Below are 17,591 nucleotides of genomic sequence, written 5' to 3' on the forward strand. Positions count from 1 at the left end.
GAAGTAATTGATCTATGCTGTGGCACAATCACCTCTTCCTATGTGGTCTGAATGAAAATACTAGTTCTGTATTCATAGTGGATTTGGAAGCCTTGACGATAAAGAGCTTGAATGTGGCACTGCAGTCTATGTTGTGCCTGTCGAGTCCCAGTGGTGTGATCAGATTTTCGGGATAATGTGGGAGAGTTGTGTCCGGATACGGGCTGATTGTGCACTGATATGCTGAGCTGTCCAAGTCAGCGCAGGTGAAACATATCGAAAGCTTGAAGTGAACCTTTTATTCTACTCAGTTTCTGCATCAGCTGTCCCATTCAGTGTACTTCACCTCTGAAAAAGGAGAGGGAAAAAGATACTGGTAGGATGGATGGATGATGGATGCAGTGTCAGAAATTATGGGGTTCTTCAGGCAAAAATGCCTCCAAAATTCAAAATGTGCCCTCGTAATAAATTTATTTATCTGTATAATCCCACTTATTATAACATATAATAGCATGTAATACTACTGTATAATACCACTTAATATTCTATTCTAGGTCCTACAGATTATTGTGTAAAATCTGTTGATGGTTTAATTTAGAGCCAATGTATTTTGAATTTATCAAGACAAATATTTGACACAAAAGGATTTTGGGTTCAGGTTGTGAAGCCTAAACATTAAATTGCTTTCAGATTTGCTTCGTGGAAGGAGTTGTAAAACAATCTGCAATGGACTAAATTACGTATTTGGCATTGATTCCAAAAATGCCCATGTGATTAGAAGCACCCAGACATTTCTAAAAATACAGAAGACAGATTTGTGAACATGTGTTCTAGCCTCTGGATGTTCCTGACCAACCTTCTCTCTCCGACAGAATTGAAAATTTGTGTGGGTTTACTCTGTTTGTGCAAACGGCCATTATAGATGTAACTATGACAAGCTTGCAATCTAGACAAAACAGGACCTAGAGCTTGTCTTATAAATGTTTGTTAAGAAACAAAACAAAAGTTATGCGATGACTGTTCTTTTGTTTGCTCTGGTCCTCTTTTGTCTTATGTTGGAATTGAAAGATACTTAACACATATAACAAAATGCGGAATTTGTCATGATGAACACAAAATTAACCACGTGAGAAATGTCAGGGTGTGGATGTTGTGCAACTGTGGCAGTGGGGCAGGTGTGAGATGTGTGTGGAAGTGTTTGAGATGTTTGTGTAGTCTGCTCCTCGACTCCTCATAGGGCTGTCCCCATGGTAACGTTCTCATGGGGAATTTAGATTGGCCAGCGTTCTTTCTTGTTTATCACCATCAAATTCGACTTTGCTGCCCTTCTCTACAACCTCACCTGAGCTACGGCAGAGTAGCGCTACACCTGCAATGAAGAAGGATGTGCAAAAAACATCATACTTGTTTTAAGTTGCCGTTTGTCTTCAGGGATGCAGTAATATACTAATATGCTCTGGGAATGCTCCTTCAATTGGATCTTTAGTTGTTTTTCGTAGGTATAAACTCTCTGGAGATTCTAGAATGTGTTTTTTACATTTCAGGTGATGTTCATTTTTTTTGCTTTAACTACAGTAAAGGAATATTGGGTGTTTTTACAGAATAATTGTATTCATTTGCTGTGCTGAAACTGCCTCACTTTGTTTTTGCTGCCTCCTTGTGTACTTTGTATTCATCGCTTGGCTTTTTCTTTGCTGAAAGGAATTCAGAGCAGGACAGGCTTATTTTATAATGTTATGACTTTATTGAATCTCTTTCAGCAGAGGCAAGACTGTATTTTATTAATCTTGCAGCTGAGGACATTGTGTATCAATTGAGGACAATGAAATATCAGAATTGGAGCCGAGGATGTAATTATTGCTAAATGATGCTGATCTGGCTTAATCCAATGTCTCAGTCTTGGGTAACTGAGCTAAAGCGGGTGTATAAATGTTTGCTCTTTGTGTGTGTGTGTTGTCGTAGGTCACGAGCCCTGCCTAAACTGAAGGAGTCGTGTTCCCATGAGTCTTTGCTGAGTCCAGGCAGTGCTGCTGAAGCTCTTGATCTGAGTATAGAGGAGGATGTCTACATCAAACCCCTACACAGCAGCATTCTAGGACAGAACTTTTGCTTTGAGGTACACAGTCCAACTTAACCTTTTGATGTTCATTTTAGTTCTGTCTATGGAGTCTTCCAAGAAATGGGTTATAATTCGTGATCGTAAGCTAGACTAGTTGTCAGCCAAAGTTCGGCCATTATAAAGGTGCACTCAGTAATTTTTTTATGCATGTTGTCTTGGATTTATACTGACACCTAGGGGTGTAGTAGCAGCATTGTTAAACCTAAAAATTTAAATTCTCTCATTATTTACACACCCTCATCCCATCCCAGATGTGTATGACTTGCTTTCTTCAGCAGAACACAAATTAAGATTTTTAGAAGAATATTTTAGCTCTGTAGGTCCATAAAATGCAAGTGAATGGGTGCCAACTTTTTGAAGCTCCAAAAAGTACATATAGCCATCATAAAAATAATCTATACGATTCCAGTGGTCTAATTAATGTGCTCTGAAGCAAAACGCTCGGTGTAAGAAATGGATAAATATTTAAAAATTATTTTACTAAAATGTTCGCTTCCTTATAGGAAAGAGATTTGAACTTGGTATTGGAGGATGGGGAGTGGGAAAGAATAAAAAAAATATAATTTAAAGTTATGTCTAAGGATGCAAGGGTATGTCGTATTCAGTTTAGGATTTTGCATTGTTTCTACTAGACTCCCTCTAGATTGTTTAGACTTGGTTTGAAAGACACACCTACCTGCTGGCAATGTCAGTTGGAGGATGGAGACATAGCCCATGCTCTTTGGTTCTGCGCTAAGATTTAGGAATTCTGGGCAAGGGTCCAGAATTTTATCTGTGAGGTTTTAGATACTCAAATTTCATTTTGCCCCAGACTATGTATATTGGCTGATGGGGTGGTTATTAAACTAGCTGACAGTTATTCAGAAAGCTGGGTCCAAACTAGCATAATGATTGGCAGACAGATAATTCTTAGAGGATGGTCAACTGACACTCCCTCATTTCAAGAATGGTTCACCGAATTGGGCAGGGTGGCGACATTTGAAAAGATGTTATAAACAGTTTGGCAGATTAGATGCATATGGTAAGAAGTGGGACAAATACATGACCCTTCTGGAAGGCTTTTGGTGAGGACCATGTGGAGAGAAACCTTTTTTTTCTTCTTTGTGTTTATATATGTATACTCAGGCTTGGACCATGGGAATGTTTGTTGGGGGCTGGGGACTGGGAGGGAGATAGGGAATTAATGGGTGTTTAAGTGGGATAATGGTTGACTCTGTACATGTATACTTTGCTGTATTGTGTTTGAGAATCAACCAATAAAAAATGTTAATCTGGAGAAATGTTTTTTTTGTTTTTTTGGCTTCCGTCCAGCTTGAAGTTTGTACGTTGATGAGGGTGGAGTTCAAACTGTCTCTCGGGTGATGTAAGCACATAAGCCTCCTCCCCATAGATATTCACATGTAGATCCCTTATTAGCAGCTGTTCCTATGGACCACGATACTGTTTCCACACAAAAGGAGTTTATGCAGCAGTCTGAGCAAGGAGCTCGGTTTGAAGCATCTCCTCCATTCACTCACTTGCATTCAAACCCATTCAAACAGCTCTCCTTGTTGACCATTCCAAGATGGCGTTATCTGTTAGTTGACGTATCCAAACCAGCCGAATGAAGCATCTTTGCTCCTCTGTTGTAAACAACACTGCGCGTCTGTTTTTTTTTTTCATATGTTACGCATCAGTTCTCACGTGAACTTGCCAACACGCTTGACCTTTGACCCTCATGAATTTTTCATTAAAAAAAAATTTAAACATTGATCTATTTCTTACGCACACCTAACGTTTCACTTCAGAAGACATTAATTAGATCACTGGAGTCGTATGTATTACTTTTACGATGGCTGTGTGTGCTTTTTGGAGCTTCAAAAAGTGGGCACCCACTCACTTGCATTTTATGGACCTACAGAGCTGAAATATTCTTCTAAAAATCTTCACTTGTGTTCTGAAGAAAAAAGTTACTAAAATTAAGCAAGTAGTATTTGGCTGGTCATGTGATCATAACATGGCAGCCCCCATAAGGGGGCCCTCTTCATTCATACACCTATCAACAATCTTCTCAATATAAATTGCACAGTTTGAGTTTTAAATTTGTATGAATTTTACGTAAATTTTCTGTGAAATAATTATGTATTAAATTTGAGCAATTTTGTGACATCACCTTTACTGTCATTATGTATTTATATCTGCATTATGTTGGCCTCCTTCCTTCCCTCTAAATATTGTTATCTCTTTCAACCTTTAAAAAAATTGTTTGACCACTAGTTAAAATGCTGGTCAAATGTTACTTAATGGAATATTCTGGGTTCAGTACAAGTTAAGCTCAATCAAAATCATTTGTGGCATAACACCACAAAAAAAAAAAAAAAAAAAATGTTGACATCCGTTTAAAAAAAATAATAATAATTAAAAAAAAATTTTTTAAATCTGGGTTACAGAAAGGCACTTTCAGTGGAAGTGGATGGGGTCAGCCCGTAAACATTAAAATACTCACTGTTTCAAAAGTACTGCCACAAGATGTAAATAATATGTACACTGGCGGCCAGAAGTTTGGAATAATGTACAGATTTTGCTCTTATGGAAAGAAATTGGTACTTTTATTCACCAACTGATCACAATGTATAGTCAGGACATTAATAACATGAAAAATTACTATTACAATTTGGAAAGAAATGTTCAGAACTTCTTAAACTACTTCAAAGAGTTCTCATCAAAAAATCCTCCACGTGCAGCAACGACAGCTTTGCAGATCCTTGGCATTCTAGCTGTCAGTTTGTCCAGATACTCAGGTGACATTTCACCCCACGCTTCCTGTAGCACTTGCCATAGATGTGGCTCACGCACCTTACAGTCTAGCTGATCCCAAAAAAGCTCCATGGGGTTAAGATCCACAACACTCTTTTCCAATTATCTGTTATCCAATGTCTGTGTTTCTTTGCCCACTCTAAACTTTCTTTTTGTTTTTCTTTTTCAAATGTGGCTTTTTCTTTGCAATTCTTCCCATAAGGCCTGCACCCCTGAGTCTTCTCTTTACTGTTATACATGAAACTGGTGTTGAGCGGGTAGAATTCAATGAAGCTGTCAGCTGAGGACATGTGAGGTGTCTATTTCTCAAACTAGAGACTCTGATGTACTTATCCTCTTGTTTAGCTGAATCTGGCCTTCCACATCTCTTTCTGTCCTTGTTAGAGCCAGTTGTCCTTTGTCTTTGAAGACTTTAGTGTACACCTTTGTATGAAATCTTCAGTTTTTTGGCAATTTCAAGCATTGTATAGCCTTCTTTCCTCAAAATAATGATTGACAGACAAGTTTCTATAGGAAGCTGTTTCTTTTTTGCCATTTTTGACCTAATATTGACCTTAAGACATGCCAGTCTATTGCATACTGTGGCAACTCAAAAACAAACACAAAGACAATGTTAAGCTTCATTTAATGAACCAAATAGCTTTCAACTGTGTTTGATATAATGGCAAGTGATTTTCTAGTACCAAATTAGCAATTTTGCATGATTACTCAAGGATAAGGTGTTGTCGGGGGCCTCGCAAGTTCGAATCCAGGGTGTGCTGAGTGACTCCAGCCAGGTCTCACAAGCAACCAAATTGGCCCGGTTGCTAGGGAGGGTAGAGTCACATGGGGTAACCTCCTCATGGTCACTATAATGTGTGGTTCTCACTCTCGGGGGGCGCGTGTTGAGTTGTGCGTGGATGCCACGGAGAATAGCATGGGCCTCCACACACGTTACGTCTGCTGTAACGCGCTCAACAAGCCACGTGATAAGATGCGTGGATTGACAGTCTCAGATGCGGAGGCAGCTGAGATTCGTCCTCTGCCACCCGGATTGAGGCGAGTCACTACGCCACCACGCGGACTTATAGCACATTGGGAATTGGGCATTCAAAATTGGTGGGAAAAAGATAAAAAAAAAAAAAAATGGATAAGGTGTTGGAGTGATGGCTGCTGGAAATGGGGCCTGTCTAGATTTGATCAAAAATGACTTTTTTCAAATAGTGATGGTGCTGTTTTTTACATCAGTAATGTCCTGACTATAATTTGTGATCAGTTGAATGCCACTTTGGTGAATTAAAGTACCAGTTTACTTCTGAAACAGCAAAATCTGTACATTATTCCAAACATTTGGCAGCCAGTGTATGTCAGTGTGATTCTAGCTTACTAACCTTTTCTGTGTAAAATTATATCCAACTTTACAACTTCATAAACCTTAAAACGACCAAAAAAAACTGTGATTTAAACCATTTTACAGCTCAAATAATACACAAGCTTTAACGGGAGAATTCATGTAAAAATAGACATAAGAAATATATACAGTATATATATATATATATATATATATATATCATAGTCTTTTATAAAATTATAAACTTCACATTTCTGCCTTTTTTAAACCCTCCAAAAATGGTCCAGATTCACTCCCATTGTAAGTTTTTTAATAGGGTTTAAGTCAAAATAAATTGTTTTGGTAATCAACATTATGCAACAAATGCTGTCAATTGAGCTTAACTTAATTCCTTTCAGTGATGAGAATGTTACCAATCGAGTATGTGTAAAGATGAGACAGCATTCTGTTTTTTTCTCTTACAAAAAGTACCATGGTATTACCATAAAAATATATATCATGGAAATGATATATTTCCATGATATATATAGAATGTACCGTTTGGACACTACCATTTTGGTCATGCAATGTTATGGACCATGGTCATACCATACAGTACCACTGAAATACCAGAGTACATGGACATGCAAATAAGAAGATACCATGGTTTATATTACCATGGTACCATCATGGAATTACATTTTGTTGCCATCTCTAAGCCATTGTACCGCTACAGTACTTTTTTAAAGGTTAAATAATTTGTAAGCTCTATCCTGTAAGTTAAACAAATTATGTAAATTGCTGTATTCCCCCCCTCATCATCATTCAGGTGGCATACTCGGGTGGAAGTAAGTGTTTTAGCTGTTCCTCAGCTGCTGAACGAGACAAATGGATGGAGAACCTCAAGAGAACTTTGCAGCCTAATAAGGTGACTGTCAGATGTTTAATATTTCTTTGCATGAGTCCAAAAGTCAAACTCACACAAATGTATGCTTGTTTTGTACTTAAAATGAGCTGCTGTGATTAATCATTCCCATTCCATCACCAGGACAACTGTCGGCGGGCTGATAACGTCCTTCGCCTTTGGATAATCGAGGCTAAAGACTTTCCCCCGAAAAAGAAGTATTTCTGTGAGTTGTGTCTGGATGACGTTCTGTTTGCTCGCACCACCAGCAAAACCCGCTCTGACTGCCTGTTCTGGGGGGAGTACTTTGAGTTCTCCAGCCTTCCTTCGGTCAAGAGCATCACTGTGCACATCTACCGTGATGTAGATAAGAAGAAGAAAAAGGACAAGAACAACTATGTAGGTCTGGTGAATATCCCCGTGCAGGGAGTGATGGGAAGGCAGTTTGTGGAGAAATGGTATCCTGTCAGCACCCCCACCACCAGCAAAACCAAAGGTGGAGGCCCCTCAATCCGCATCAAATCTCGTTTCCAAACCATCTCCATCCTACCCATGGAGCAGTACAAGGAGTTTGCCGAGTTTGTGACCAATAACTATACCATGTTGTGCTCTGTGCTAGAGCCCATCATTAGTGTGAAGAACAAAGAGGAGGTGGCGAGTGCGCTTGTTCACATACTGCAGAGCACAGGAAGGGCAAAGGTACAATGCCAGTAGTACTCGCATTAACCTTTTCCACTCAAAGTGGTAGTTCACTCAAAAAGAAAAATTCTGTCATCTTCACTGACCCTTATGTTGTTCCAAACCTAATCATGTTCCAAAAATGATTTTCTTTCTTCTGTGGAACACAAAATGAGATGAGGCAAAATGTAAGGGATAAACAGCCTCAGTCACCATTTGCTTTCATTATTACAAGTAATAAAACAGGTGAATTATGCCCAACACCTTTTTTGGTTCCATGTAACAAATAAAGTCATACGTGTTTCTGACAACCTGAGAGTATACCGTATGATGATCCATTTTTCGGTGAACTATCCCTTAAACTATTAATTTATCACTTGTGTTTGCTTTAAGAGTGATGCACCTGCGGAATGGTGGAAATTGTAAAAGTCTTAGTTCAATTTTTGTTTTCAGAGAATTTGGCGTTATGTTGTATTTTGGCTGTAGTGCTTAAGGTTGAATAGTTCACTAAAACTTTATCTAAACTGTCTCAATCAGGACTTCCTGACGGATCTAGTGATGTCAGAGGTGGATCGCTGTGCTGACCATGACGTGCTGATCTTTAGGGAGAACACGCTAGCCACCAAAGCCATAGAAGAATACCTAAAAGTGGTGGGACAGAAGTACCTACATGATGCACTAGGTAAATAACATGTTTATTATGGGATATTACAATAAATATTCAGAACTTATGTAGAACCAACTCCATTTTTTAAAAGAATACTAGAACTGAATTGTTTTCATCATGGTTAATTCCATTAATGGTTCTGGAACTCTTTTAATAAGGTCAGTTTTAGGTAAAAGGGTAAACATTTTACAATAATTTTTATAAAACAGTTTCTGGTTTGTTCTGTTTAAATCTGTCTTTTATTTTGACAATGACAGATATTTAACAATCATTTGACAATAGGCTGCTGATGGTAGTGATGAGATTTGTTTTCCAAACTTTTCTTTTTGCTTTTAAATTACTAGAAAAATTGTTCATGGGGTCGTTAAGAAATCACTATCGTTAAAGCGTATGTGTGAAATTTCTGTGCCACTGAACGGAAATTGCATAATTAAACTTTGTCTTCCAAATATGCCCCCTGCCTGCTATAGATCCAACAAACAGATAGTCCCGTCCCTAACTCACACCATTGGTTGAAACACTGTTGCTGAGAGGGCTTAATTTCAGGGTGCTGTAAGTGATTTTAGCGTTCTGAAGCTTTCACGTGACTGAGCCGTTGAATTAGCCACACACCCTCATTCCAAAATCCCGCCCTCCAAAGATAATTTTGAGACCAAAACCAAGCAAAAGAGCAGCATTGTTTGTTCCTGTGGCTGTTAAATTCAACAGTGGCACAATAGCGCCCTCAACTGACAAAAAGTATGAATCATAGCCTCAATGATCCGCTTCAAATACACAACACTTTGAGAACAAGCAAAATGATTGACTGGTGAAAAGCGTCAATGTCCACGGTCTGCGGACACATTTTTGTTTGCTATTTACAAAGTCTACAGCTGTCACAGAGATCAGTGAGGTATCTCAGGACACTTATTTCATTCATATCTTTAAGGGAGTAGGAATATGTTTTGCATACTTTTCCATAAAAAATTGCTTACAGTACCTTTAAAGTTGTCTCTGCATATTAAGCTGGGGTAGGAGAAAATATTAACCTTCATTAAGGGTGCATGTCTAATTCAAAGAACAGTCTTAATTCCAGAACAGCTAAAATGCACACAGCACCTTTAAAGTACTATTTTGGGTTCAATACATAAAGCTCAATCTACAGCATTTGTGGCGTAATGTTTCGGTTTTAACACAAAAAAAAGTTACACACTCCAGCTTTAAGTAGAATCTGAACCAGAATTGTTACATTCCTTACATTTCCCATCCCTACTAATGAAGACTAAATAAACATTCCGTATGTGTGCGCTCTATTTTGTAGGAGAATTTATTAAAGCGCTGTATGAGTCAGATGAGAATTGTGAAGTGGATCCATCTAAGTGCTCCAACAGTGAGCTGCAAGAACACCAGAGTAACCTGAAGATGTGCTGTGAGCTGGCCTTCTGCAAGATTATCAACTCTTACTGGTAAATACACTAGCAAAATGTTTACACACCCAGAAGAACACATCATCCTTCACTGTCCTTCACTGTTTTTTTGGTTTTATTCATATGCCTAAGTGTGCTCATGCTTGCAATTGCTTCAGTTCCATCCTAACTTCCTGCTGTGCTCTGGTCAGTGTTTTTCCCCGGGAGCTGAAGGAGGTGTTTGCATCATGGAAGCAACAGTGTCATGCTCGAGGGAAGCAGGACATCAGTCAGCGTCTGATTAGCGCATCGCTCTTCCTGCGTTTCCTCTGTCCTGCCATCATGTCCCCATCCCTCTTCAGTCTCATGCAGGAATATCCAGACGACCGCACCTCGCGAACACTCACCCTCATCGCTAAAGTCATCCAGAATCTTGCTAACTTTGCCAAGTATGTCAAGATCATTTCTCATACCGTGCACAATGTTTATAATGTACCAAATCAAATGCAAAATATTAACTTCCAAGTGGTTTTAGGATTTAAATAAGATATACAATATACATTGGGGTTCAAATAAGTCTACATTGAACATCTGTAATTCAGAATCTATTTTAAAAACCTGGAAATAGGTTGATCCTGAACCTGGAAAGGTTTAGGATTAAACAAACCTTATGATGCAAAAGAAATAAGAAATATTCAAGATTCTGCGCTATTTCTAGGTCACTAGTCAAGTAGGTAAATTTGTGACAGGAAATTACGGAAATACCAAATATTAAGAAATTCTGAAATTCATGTACATTTTTCAGTTCAACTTTTCACTCTGTTGAAAAGTGTCTAAGACCTCTTACAGAGAGTATCTGTCACATATTTGGAGCCAGTTAAATAGTAGACACTTTTGCTTTGTGCTTTAACCCTCAGATACCCAGCGTAGCAGAATTTCAATGTTTGTTTGAAACATTAATGAATACTTTATTTTATTTTTAAAAACGTAAAAAATACACATAATAGTAGCTGACTCTGAACAGTATCACAACAACAGTTTTGGTGGGAAAAATTGCAAATTGAATGTCACAGCTTGATAAAGAAAAAAAAGAAAAACAAATCTGATAACTCTAGAGTTAATAGCATAATACGCTGATAAGTTATTATATAATTTGTTATGGGGGGAAAATGGTATTGAATTAGAACAATGCATAATAGAAGAATTTTGAACCAAAAGTAGAAAAGAAGCAAGTGGACTTTTAATCCCTACTGTATAAAAGTCTTCTCCCTACATACTTTATATGCTTGTGTTTTTTTCAAACATTGTCGACTTTAGTTTCTGTCTGGCTTAGAGCAATTTTAGTACTTCAGAATTTCTCTTGCATATGTCATTCTCTGTTACATAAGATTTGGGAACAAAGAGGAGTACATGGCCTTCATGAATGACTTTCTGGAGCACGAGTGGGCTGGTATGACTCGTTTCTTACTGGAGATCTCTAATCTCGAGACCATCTCCAACACCCCAGGCTTTGAGGGCTACATTGACCTGGGCCGCGAGCTGTCAGTGCTGCACTCGCTATTGTGGGAGGTGGTGTCTCAACTGGACAAGGTACTGAAATCAATAATAAATAATAAAAAAAATCTCCCCTTTTCTCCCCAATTTGGAATGAACAATTCCCAATGCGCTCTAAGTCCTCATGGTGGCGTAGTGATTCGCCTCAATCCAGGTCTGAGACCGTCAATCCGCGCATCTTGTCACATGGCTTGCTGAGCGAGAGCGAGAACCAAATTATTGCAACCACGAGGTGGTTACGCCATGTGACTCTGTCCTCCCTAGCAACTGGGCCAATTTGGTTGCTTAGGAGACCTGGCTGGAGTCACTCAGCACACCCTGGATTCGAACTCGCGACTCCAGGGGTGGTAGTCAGCATCAATACTCGCTGAGCTACCCAGGCCCCCTGCTGAAATCACTCTTAAGTCCTCAAGACATCATACTGCAACAATACCTCTTAAGCTCAAAGTATACTTCGGTCAGACAGGACGCGTGACGCAAATCTCGTCATCAGCAGAGTGCTCGAGCACCCGATTTTTCTAACCGCTCATCTTTGAACGCGCAGAATGCACATGTGCCTGGAATTATTTGCACGAATTGCAAACAATTCCACAAATATAGTGGATCCACAATGTGGCAAAACTCACATTTGAGCCATTGCTGTCACAAAGAAAAATTCGGTATAAACACATCTGCCTAGTACATAGAATTTATGTTAGTAAAAGTTCCTAAGGGTTAGTTCCCGGGCAGCCAAGCCACATTGAAATCAGGAACCACAATTTATACTGTAGAGGTATTGGTGCAAATATCTATTTATGTTCAGCTGTGTGCTTTATGTCAGTAATGCTTTCTCCCCACTAAACGTTGTGAGATTGTAGCTTATTGTAAATGTTATTGTCAACCTGACCTGCATTACTGTGAAACAGCTATGTGTAACAGAAAAGGCTTTGCGTCTGTTTGCAGTGTTATATGACATTGTCTCATTGCCTAGGTTAAGCAATCCTCAAGCACATGTTTTAGCCCTGTTTAAGTTGAAACAGTCTGTGCGATGACATTGGACCTAACTCTTACCTCACCTGCTTAGTCTGAAGCATGGTTTTGTTTTGACTGCAATTAAAACCTCCCTGACATAATGTTTTTGTTTCATCACAACCCTTCATTTATCTAGTCTCAAGCATAACCTTCTGTTGCCTTTTGACTTTGGTGCATGCACTGCATTTGACCATTTTTAACCAGTTTGTTTTGGAATGGCTTTTGTTATTTGTAGATGCATGTCTTTGTTTTTCTTTTATTTATCCCTAATTTGAATTTTCCTTTTGTTTTCTCCACTGTTTACACATGCCACTGTCCATTCCACCCTTTCCTGTCTGACACACTGTGTCTTCATGGTTATGCTGTCCTGCCACCAATGCATTATGGTGCTTCCTATTTCAACCAACCAAAAACCCTCCTGTCAACACACCAATCTGCCATCTGCACCCTCAAACTCTCGGGTTCCATGTGGTTGCCCTCTGTGGCCCGTAATCTGGTTACCATGGTAACGTGCCAACCCAGGGTGACAATTCCTTCCTGCAGGCAACAGTGGCCAAATTGGGGCCCCTGCCGCGAATCCTTGGCGATATCACCCGCTCACTCTCTAGCCCCACCCCTGTCCAGCAGCAGCTCAGGCGCTTCCAGGACCATAGCTCCGCTCACGACATCAGTGGAAGTGTTTCCTCAGGACTGCAAAGAATATTCGAAGATCCAGCAGACAGGTAGGACATTCTAGGAAACCTCACAAACATTTTTTTTTTTTTTTACTTTGCAAAAGGGTAAAAAAAATAGTGCACCCAAAACATTTAATTCTGTCATATTCTCACCCTCATGTTGCTCAACATGTACCGGTGTGATATTTTATTGTATTTTTTGGGACACAAACGGAGCCATCAATAAAATGTCCAAGATGTTCTTTTTTTTTTTATTATTATTAAAAATTTTATTGATTCCAAACATACAAACACAACATAAAAAACGGAATCAGTTATTCACGTTAAACTTCCCCCCGAACAATCCCCCCACCAACACCTGACACAAACATTGTGGTCACCAACAACTAGAGCATCAAAATAAAAAATAAAATCAAATAAATAAATAAAAAAACAAAAACAAGATATACATTCAGACAACATCAATAAAACACATACCCAACTAAACTACAAATCCCTCTCCACAGCCCCTCCCCAAGAACACTCCAAAAAAGCCAAATAACCCCCCACTTCCTGACAAACAAATCCCATTTCCCCAGCTTTCTAAAAAACATATTCTCATACACCGCCACCTCGCCCATCTCCCGCAAACACTCCCTAAATGAGGGTGCCCCAGCTGACTTTCATCCCCTGAAGATGATTTTCCTACCAATCATGACTCCAGCTTGGACCCAACTTTTTAAATATCTGTCCCCAATTTTAAGAGTCGTCCCATCACCCAGGATACAGAGTCTGGGGCTAAATGAAAATTCAGTGTCCAATACCTCACACATAAATTTCTGAACCCCCAACCAAAATTCTTGGATCTTTACACATCCCCAAAAAACATGTGTTGTGTCCCCATCTTCTGATTGACACCACCAGCAGGTGGGTGTGTCTTTAAGACCCAACCAATACAATCTATAGGGAGTCCAGTAGATTCGATGAAAAATCTTAAATGGCATCAGACGGACCCTTGCATCTCTAGATGTAGACTTGACGCTTTTTAGAATCCTAACCCACACTCCCTCCTCCAATACCAAGTTTAAATCTTTCTCCCATAATCTCTTGAGAGAAGACGAAGCTCCATCCCCCAAACTCTGAATTAACAGGGAATAATACACCGATGCCTCATGACCTTTTACAAAAGCAGTAATCACCACTTCCAGAGTATCTGCCACTTTAGGGGGGTGTATACTACTCCCAAAAATAGTACAGAACAGGTGGCACAGCTGTAAATACCTAAAGAACTGGGATCTAGGAATCTTAAAATGTTGAACCAAATGTTCAAAAGATCTCAGCACTCCATTCTCATATAGGTCACCGAGTGTAGTAACCCCCCTCCCAATCCACTCTGACCAACAAAAAGGGGACTTATTAATATATAATTTAGGGTTCAGCCATATGCTTGAGGGTGAGTAGATGATGACCGAATTTTCATTTTGGGTGAACTATCCCTTTAATAAGGCATCAGTGCAGATGGCATGCTAAAACCGTAAGCCTAATTATTCTACTCTGCCAACAGGTATAAAACAGCTGAAACTACCAGCTGATATTAGCCTAATTTCTACATTCTTGTGTATCTCATTCCTCAGTGAAATTAGGAGCATCAAATCCCCTGTCCAGGAGCACATGGAGGTCTTAGCCAGAGGAAAGCATCCCTTTTTGGGCCAGCAGTCCTCTGCGCACAGCATGAGCTTCTCTGACAAAGAGGAGCGAGACAGTCCCCTCCCTAATGGACGCAGCATATCTTTAATGGACCTCCAGGACTCTTACCTTGCACAGGGCCATCCAGCACCCACCTCTCTCCATGAAGCCCCACCAAGGTTAGGACAGGTGGGCTCTCAAACATCCATTGGTCCTCTGCCTCCTCCACACCAATACCAGCCTGCAATCCATCCAAAAGTCCCCCAGCTACGGGACAACTTGCCTCAGAGTGCTCCCCAGGTGCGCCGTCCTCTCCACAATTCCCTTAGCCAGCAGCGCAGCCTACAGCCGCTCTCATTCCAGAACCCCGTGTACCACCTCAGCAACCTGCATGCACAATCCACGCACTCGACTCAGTGTACACATTCCGTCCAATTCCTGCAGCCAGACTCTAGCTCAGAGAACCTGAGCACAGGCAGCTCTCGTAGCGCCAGCCCCAGCGCATCAGGGCGGTGTGCCACCCCCAGGGCCAGGATGCCCTCTATCAGCAGCGTGGAGGAGGAACTTAACCACAAAAGCATTCAAGGGCAGGAGACTCCTCCTCTTACAGCACGTTGGCACCCGCCCCTGGCAGACTCGCACTCTGGAGCACAGGTTGTGGCAGTGCCAAGGCAAAGTAGCACAGGCACGGCACATATTGTGAAAGTAGAGCAGCAGAGTCGTGGAGCAGGGTTGGCGGCAGGGAATGCGGGAGCGAGAACCCCTAGATCTCTTCCTCACAGCACCTCCCTGCATAGTAGCAGCAGCATCAACACTGAACCAATGCAGCACAGTGGAGACAGATCCAAACAGCAGTCCACGTGCTCCAGAAACAGCTCGGTACCTGGAGGGCGAGGTAACAAACAGGTAAAGGCCTACATAAGGAAAAAGTGCATTTGCATTACCTGCCAATAGAGTTAGAATTTTTTAGTGCTGAGCCCCAAGTAATGTTATGTTTGCATGTGTTCATAAGGTCCAGTCCCCTGTAGAATCGGTCACCTTGTCCCCAGTGGAGAGAACGGCAGCATGGGTCATGAATAATGGCCAGTATGAGGATGAAGAAGAGGAAGGCCAAAGCAAAGAGGATGACAAACATGTAGAGAAGGTACTGTATAAAAATACTTGCTCTCAAGGCTGGTTCACACTTCCTGAACAAACTTTAATATTTCAGATATCATAAAGTTGGCTGTTTGATTTAGAATATTTGGAAACAACTGTCATTTTCACTCTACCCTAACAAACATTAATAGAGTTAAAACACTGATCCAACAAAACTTAACCATTGGAATTTAATGTTTGTTGGTATTTGTTGGGGCAGTCTGAACTAGCAGTAACCCCCAGAGACCCAAGAATTAACGCTGATGATGTATTTTTTATTTCTACTTGAAAGTGTTTTTAGGAAGCCCTTGATTATAAAAATCTAAATTTTAAAGGGATAGTTCACCCAAAAATGAAAATTCTCTCATCATTTACTAACCCTTATGCCATTCCAGATGTGGATGGCTTACTTTTTTCTGCAGAACACAAATGGAGATTTTTAGAAGAATATCTCAGCTCTGTAGGTCCATACAGTGCAACCGAATGGTGACCAGAACTTTGAAGCTCCAAAAAGCACATAAAGTCAGCATAAAGGACTCCAGTGTTTAAAATCCATGTCTGCAGAAGTGATATGATAGGTGTGGGTGAGAAACAGATCAATATTAAAGTCCTTTTTCACTATAAATCTCCACCTTTGACCAGCCCCGACCAGTAGGTGGTGATATGCACAAAGAATGCAAATCGCCAAAAAACAAAGGAAGAAGAATGCGGAAGTGATAGTGAAAGTGGATATTTATAGTAAAAAAGGACTTAAATATTGATCTGTTTATCACCCACACCTATTAAATTGCTTCAGAAGACATGGATTTTACCACTAGAGTTAATATGGATTACTTTTATGCTGCCTTTATATGCTTTTTGGAGTTTCAAAATTCATCACCATTCACTTGCATTGTATGGACCTACAGAGCTTAGACATTCTTCTAAAAATCTTAATTTGTGTTCTGCAGAAGAAAGAAAGTCACACATCTGGGATGGCATGAGGGTAAGTAAATGATGAGAGAATGTTTATTTTTGGGTGAACCATTTCTTTAAGCATATTTTGTTTTGGTGTAAATGTTGTGTGGCTAGCTAACAATGCCAGTCAATGGGAAAACCTTGATTTTTGAACATTCTTTTCTTCAGGATGATTTTTCTTTTTTCTTTTTTTTTTTTAAGCTGTGACATTCAGTATGCAATTCTTCCCACCAAAACTGTTGTTGTGAGACTGTTCAGAGTCAGCAACTAATATGTGTATTTTTTACGGTTTTTAATAAAAATAAAGTATTTATTAATTGTTTTAAACAAACATTGAATCTGAGGATTCAAGCACAAAGCAAAAGTGTCTACTATTTAACTGGCTTCAAATATGTGACAGATACTCTCTGTAAGAGGTCTTAGACATTTTGTTTTGCCCTTCCTCTCTGAAGTATGAACAGGAGATCTCGAAGCTGAAGGAGCGTCTGAGGGCGTCTAGCCGGCGACTGGAGGAGTATGAGAGACGGCTACTGGCACAGGAGCAGCAGATGCAGAAGCTGCTCTTGGAATACAAGTCTCGATTGGAGGAGAGTGAGGACCGTCTGCGCAGACAGCAGGAAGAGAAAGACAGCCAGATGAAGAGTATTATCTGCAGGTGAGTGGATGAACAAAGGCTGTTTGTGAATATGAGCAAAATTGGAGAGCATAAAGAGCAACAATTCTTTAAGGATTTGGGACTTAACCATCTTATTACCT

General features: G+C 40.1%; 1 protein-coding gene across 13 annotated transcripts in view; it reads left to right on the forward strand.

Moving 5' to 3' along the window:
- The window catches only part of LOC127441375 (ras GTPase-activating protein nGAP-like), a 167,573-nt gene that overhangs the window by 121,221 nt on the left and 28,761 nt on the right, over positions 1–17,591 (forward strand). For 11 of the 13 annotated variants that reach the window (XM_051698718.1, XM_051698715.1, XM_051698714.1 and 8 more), the window contains 11 exons: positions 1,942–2,095; positions 7,033–7,131; positions 7,252–7,806; positions 8,323–8,467; positions 9,753–9,897; positions 10,050–10,286; positions 11,226–11,427; positions 12,925–13,124; positions 14,690–15,647; positions 15,754–15,885; positions 17,288–17,490. In XM_051698718.1, coding sequence (XP_051554678.1) covers positions 1,942–2,095; positions 7,033–7,131; positions 7,252–7,806; positions 8,323–8,467; positions 9,753–9,897; positions 10,050–10,286; positions 11,226–11,427; positions 12,925–13,124; positions 14,690–15,647; positions 15,754–15,885; positions 17,288–17,490 — 3,030 coding nt within the window. The remainder of the gene's footprint in view (positions 1–1,941; positions 2,096–7,032; positions 7,132–7,251; positions 7,807–8,322; positions 8,468–9,752; positions 9,898–10,049; positions 10,287–11,225; positions 11,428–12,924; positions 13,125–14,689; positions 15,648–15,753; positions 15,886–17,287; positions 17,491–17,591) is intronic. The other 2 variants (XM_051698711.1, XM_051698712.1) reach the window with 1 other exon arrangement.

The sequence above is a fragment of the Myxocyprinus asiaticus genome, chromosome 5 (genome assembly GCF_019703515.2).
Source record: "Myxocyprinus asiaticus isolate MX2 ecotype Aquarium Trade chromosome 5, UBuf_Myxa_2, whole genome shotgun sequence".
Lineage (NCBI taxonomy): Eukaryota > Metazoa > Chordata > Actinopteri > Cypriniformes > Catostomidae > Myxocyprinus > Myxocyprinus asiaticus.